General features: G+C 39.9%; 1 protein-coding gene across 1 annotated transcript in view; it reads left to right on the top strand.

The window, feature by feature from the left end:
* The window catches only part of LOC103397067 (multiple epidermal growth factor-like domains protein 9), a 54780-nt gene extending 50228 nt beyond the window's left edge, over nucleotides 1–4552 (top strand). The window contains exons 5-6 of the mRNA XM_008335315.3: nucleotides 1941–2210; nucleotides 2536–4552. Of these exons, the coding sequence (XP_008333537.2) occupies nucleotides 1941–2210; nucleotides 2536–3062 (797 nt within the window). The 3' untranslated portion in view covers nucleotides 3063–4552. The remainder of the gene's footprint in view (nucleotides 1–1940; nucleotides 2211–2535) is intronic.
* Nucleotides 4553–5592: the final 1040 nt, after the last annotated feature.

Genomic DNA, 5592 nt, shown 5'->3' with positions numbered 1-5592 from the left:
AGCTGAAATCTCTGAGCTAGCTTTTTGTATCCTTCCCCTAAACCATGATGTTGAACAATCTTTGTTTTCAGGTCATTTGACAGTTGTTTTGAGGCTCCCATGTTGCCAGTCTTCAGAGAAGATGCAAAGGGCAGAACAACTTGCAACTGGCCACCTTAAATACCCTCTCATGATTGGCTTCACCTGTGTATGTAGGTCAAGGGTCAATGAGCTTACCAAACAAATTTTGTGTTCCAATAATTAGTGCTAAAGGTATTCAAATCAATAAAACAACAAGGGTCCCCAAATTTATGCACCTGCCTACTTTTGTTTAAGTAATTATTGCACACTTTCTGTAAATCCTATGAACTTCATTTCACTTCTTAAATATCACTGTTTGTTTGCTATATGATATATTTAATTGAAATTGCTGTTCCGAACAACCAATGATACATAAAGGAAAATCTTGAAAATGATCGGGGTGCCCAAACGTTTTCATACCACTGTACATACAGGGTAATACATACAAAAAACAATCATGTACAGTACGTACGGTTGGGAAATCTAAGATACCGGCATGTCATGCGTGACATATGTACTGTATATATGGTGTACATTTAATTAATGTAGGGTACTTCATTTAGACATAGGAGGGCACTGTTGTTGTTGTTGTTCTACTGTTGATAACAGTGTAGGGAGGTTCGTGAAGGGTAAATACGTATATACGTAAATCATCCTCATCCTTCATCCTCCTCATCCTTCTGAGAGTACGCATACTAATAAAAATCTCATCCACTGAGCGCAATAATTGTAAAATCTCACCATGCCCTTAAGCCAAGCATAAAGTACAATTCAACTGAATCATATAAACGAGCCATATACTTGGCTCGCAGGTGGACTTTCATCATTTCATTAATTTCAATTTTATTTATAGAGCGCATTTCATGCACAAAGCAAAGTCAGTGTGTTTTACAGACATCACGTAATTACGTGAAAGTTATCACGAAATACACTGGTTCCTCTCCTGTCGCAGTCGTTGCGATAGGGAGGCACAACAACAGTGCCCTCCTGTGTCGAACTGAGGTATCCTACATTAATTAAATGCTCACCATATATACAGTACATATGTCACACATGACATGCCGGTATCTTAGATTTCCCAACCGCACGTACTGTACATGATTGTTTGTTATTTTAATGTATTACCCTGTATGTATGTGTGACAAAATGTCTTTGATATAGGGGAGACCGGGTATGGTTGTAACACTTTTTGCTTCAGGAGCTGTAACTCACTGAATTTTTGAGCTAGAGTTTTCAAACTTGTATACAAAGTATCCACATTTGTTTACTACAAATGGCATCGATTCAAACCTCTGCAAGAATATCACAATCCTCGTAAGTTGATGTCAAATACATGGAGTTCCTTTGTTACAACCAACAACGGTTGTGGGGTAGGTTGTTGTTCTTACATCAAAATCAGTTTTTTCTCTATAGAATCTGCATGTGCCTGTTTCCAACCTTGACAACCACCATGTGGGATCGGGGAAGAAGTGGGTTAACACTGAAATGATCATATAACTCCTATCTTATCCCTAATTGGTGGAATTGGTGGTGTTACAACTCTCCCCATGTTACAACCATACCCGGTCTCCCCTACATTCTTGTGAGCACGAGATACGTTTCTTTTTTCTTTTTTTTTCTCCATGTCCCTTTAGGGGCTCCGTAGAATACTAATTGGTTGAAAGAAATTTTATCTTTTTTTTTTAATAATTTGATAAACATTTCAGGTGACCCCATTTGAATTCCAGGGGACCTTGTTTAAGCTGGCTGTGATTTTTTGTTTTGTTTTGTTTTGTTTTTGTGTGGTTATTAGACCTCCAAACAGGACCTCTCTTTTTTGTTTGTTTTGTTCAAATGTTCGGGTCCTGACTGTTTCTGTGTCCACTCGTTTTTATGTCCAGGTTCCAGTGGTTCCCCAGTATGTGGCCAGTGCCTTCCTCAGTACCGCGGCTCACAGTGTGACAAGTGCATCGCTGGCTTCCACAAAGTGTCTGGTGCCTGCGTTCCCTGCGACTGCAGTGGCAATGCAAACCCTCGTGGCCCCGCCCAGATCTGTCACCCCGACACGGGCCACTGCCTCCAGTGCATCAACAACACCAGTGGGCACCAGTGTCAGCTCTGTGCTCCTGGGTTCACTGGAGATGCCAAAGCTCACAACTGCATGTGGATGGGTAAAGAATAAACTACACGCGTTTGCTCAGCGTGCCCAGTTATAGCTGAACCGACAGTGCTCTCTTCTGGCTCCCTGAAGCATTAGGAAAACCACATAATTTTGCCAAAATCTTTTCTAATAATATAACATACAACATAACGTAAACATACCATATAAAGATATATATGTATACATACTTATATGTAAATATATATTTTTATACACATAGGTATATATATATAGAAGTGTGTGTGTGTGTTTGAACAATTCAGTCAAAGTTATATTTAATACTGTTGAATTGTTATACATTTTTATTAACACTTTCACTGCTCCACCTTTCTTAGACCCACTGATCCTCCCCACATCAGCAGCCAGAACCACAACACAAAGCAAAACTTTAAGTGCATCCTCCAGGACCAGCACCACTTTGGCTCCCTCAGCTTCAACAGCTTCAACACTGAGCCAAAACACAAGTGTGATGGCGAGCACCACAACCACCACCCCCACCACTGCGACCACCACCCAGGCCCTGCCGACCAGCCTGAGCAGCCCCACGGACAACACCACTGCGGCACTGACGGAAGTCTCCTGGACCCAGTTCCACATCATTATCCTGGCAGTCATCATCCTGGTGGTGGTGGTGCTGCTCGGCTTTGTTGGAGGTGTGTACACGTACAGAGAGTACCACAACCGCAAACTCAACGCCCCCTTCTGGACCATAGAGCTGAAAGAAGACAACATCAGCTTCAGCAGCTACCACGACAGCATCCCTAATGCTGACGTGTCGGGCCTGCTGGAGGATGAGGCAACAGAGGTGGCGCCCAACGGCCAGCTGGCGCTTACCACACAGGGAAACTGCTACAAGGCCTAGCACACCCTGTCCACCCTATAGCTACATTTAGAGATAACAAAAGCTGCTGGCTCTTCACATGAATGACTTTCTTCCTAAGCTGCTTGGCTCCAACATTTCATAACAGAAACCTCTGCAATGAAGCAGATGTGATCCAAGAGATGAGACGTTTTACATTTTTAATATGGTTTTTTCTTCAGGAGTGAAGCAATTAGAAAGCAGGAGCCAAAATAAAAAAAAAGGCTACGTCATAAGTGGTACCTGCAGGTGGCACTGTTCTGAAAATTGGTATCATGTGAGACCAAGTTGTCAAATAGATGACATAAAGCAGCTTGAGGACTGGAGACAGGAGTCTTGCATTTCACCTCTTTTGAAAAACAGCTGGACCACATAAGTTGCTAAAACATTCACAACAGAAAAACCAATAAACAACTGAACCGTGTAAGTAGGGAGTGGATTATTCGGAGCAGTGGTCCAAAAAACTAAGACAATAATTATTTAATGAATTTTTAATTCTGTTCTTATTTATTGATCGATGTTTTGTTCCTGGGAGAAATGCTGCACATGTTGTATGACGTGTTTATTCATGGTGTTTTATCTTTCGTGCTGTTGAATGGTAAATTCTGAACAGGCCAGTATGTTCACATGTGTAGTTTGTTTTTTGGAGAAAATACAAAGGCTGCTGGTACAAGCTTTTCTTACAACCTCATGTTTTATTTCATGGCTTCTCATATGTCAAAGGAATACTGGAGGTTATTTTATTTGAGTATGGAAAGTCAAAGCTAAATGTTCTGGAGAGACTTGACAAAAAATTCTCTACCTGCTTATGTCTATGATATCTCAGAATTACATTCCCTGATTTTAAATTTTGTTGTTTGTGACATCGTCATTCTCCTGAACCATAGTCTAAACTCAAAACATCAACTTTTTTATTCATATTTGGGACAAAATATGAATAATATTTTAATATAATAATATTTTAAAATAAGAAGCCCTTCACTCATCACTTGGAAATTTTGTCTTCTGTACATTCAATTTAATTTAAAGGATAATTCTGAATGTATTAAATATTAAATAATTAGTTAAGAAATTAGAAAAATTAGGGCGGTAATCTCAATGTTTCAAATTACATGAACACAATTTAGCAGTTTATTTTTTTTCAACTTTTTTTTTTTCCCCCATAAGCAAAAGTTGAACTCTGGCAGATTAAAATTCTAGTCTTTCTTTGGTGTTTTGCTTAACATTACAGGTAAATGATTACTCATTGAGAAACCAGGATTAGTTGGTGACAAAAACACTTTATCAGTGCTAAAATAAGGTATTGGTATCAAATACAATTAGTCCCTGAGCAGAAATGCTGAGAATAAAAAGTTATTTAAAGCCTAAGCATTTGTGTATTTTTACTGGACAAGTCTTGAGTTAGACGTCCAACATTGGCTAGTTGGCTAGGTCGGATGGCTTCACTTCAGAGCCAGTGCTGTCTGTGTCATATTACAGTGCTTCATTTAGTTCCACCTTATCTGATAAGATCACTCCTTGCTTATATGTAAGGAGTGTTTGTCTTACTGATAAGAGCAGGACAGCGTGGGCTTGTTACGTAAACTCCTACTCCTAAACAAATCTGCTCTCTGTTCCTACCTCAGTGGCCAGTCCCAAAATTCCCCCAACTCCTGCCATGTGTGATTGGAAATTTTGGAGGTTGGGCTCTGTGATTCATTGCCTGCCAGCTAAAACATTCACAACACCAGTGACAGTACTTTCACAGAGTGAAACCAATATCGGCGATGTACAAAGGCGGCCTACTATTAGTCATTGTTACACAATGAAGTTGTACCAGCTCAGAATCAAATCAGTGCGCCTGGCCCTGCTCCTAGATCCTATGTTGTCTCTGTTGTTTGAGTTTGCTTTGAAACGGCTTGTTTTTAATACCACGCTGAACAAATGAGTAAATGCTAATTACGGACTTAACTCCTCAGGTACTGGCTTTTTCCCTAATGTGATAAGTGTAAATATAATTACTGTACAGATGAATGTGAATATTAGCACTATTATTGTACAGGTAGTATACTGTGTGTACACTGTTGACTGGACAGGTTGTCAACCTTCCATATGTCCTCAGTTGTTGTTGTTGTTGTTTTTGTTTTTTGTTTTCCCATAACATCAAAGTGACTCGGCCATATAAACAACCACGGCACTGATAACTCCACCGTGAACTTTAGCAAAGGGGTGTAAATATTGAGCCTCAAAAGTCAAATAAAAAATGGGTATAACTGTAGTCTCGCCTTGTCTTTGTCCATCTGCAGGTCCCAGGGACATTTTAAAAAATCCGGAGATTTGAGTGAACAGAGGTTACATTTTCTCATTTACGTTAATTATTTTCTTGCTCACATTTTTTGAAGAAGGGTTAGTCTTTATCTTTAGCTGATTTGTCCATTCTAGTAAATGATCACTCATAAAGGTTTCCCCTCTCAGGCTACGTTCACAGCACAGGTCTTGTTGCTACATTGACACCTCTGTTCAGAAGGCCGGGATTCCTGGAGTGTCTGGAACA

Source organism: Cynoglossus semilaevis, chromosome W (assembly GCF_000523025.1).
Source record: "Cynoglossus semilaevis isolate Cse_v1.0 chromosome W, Cse_v1.0, whole genome shotgun sequence".
Classification (NCBI taxonomy): Eukaryota; Metazoa; Chordata; class Actinopteri; order Pleuronectiformes; family Cynoglossidae; genus Cynoglossus; species Cynoglossus semilaevis.
The sequence above is the reverse complement of the archived record's forward strand: the minus strand, read 5'-3'. Positions and strand labels throughout refer to the sequence as shown.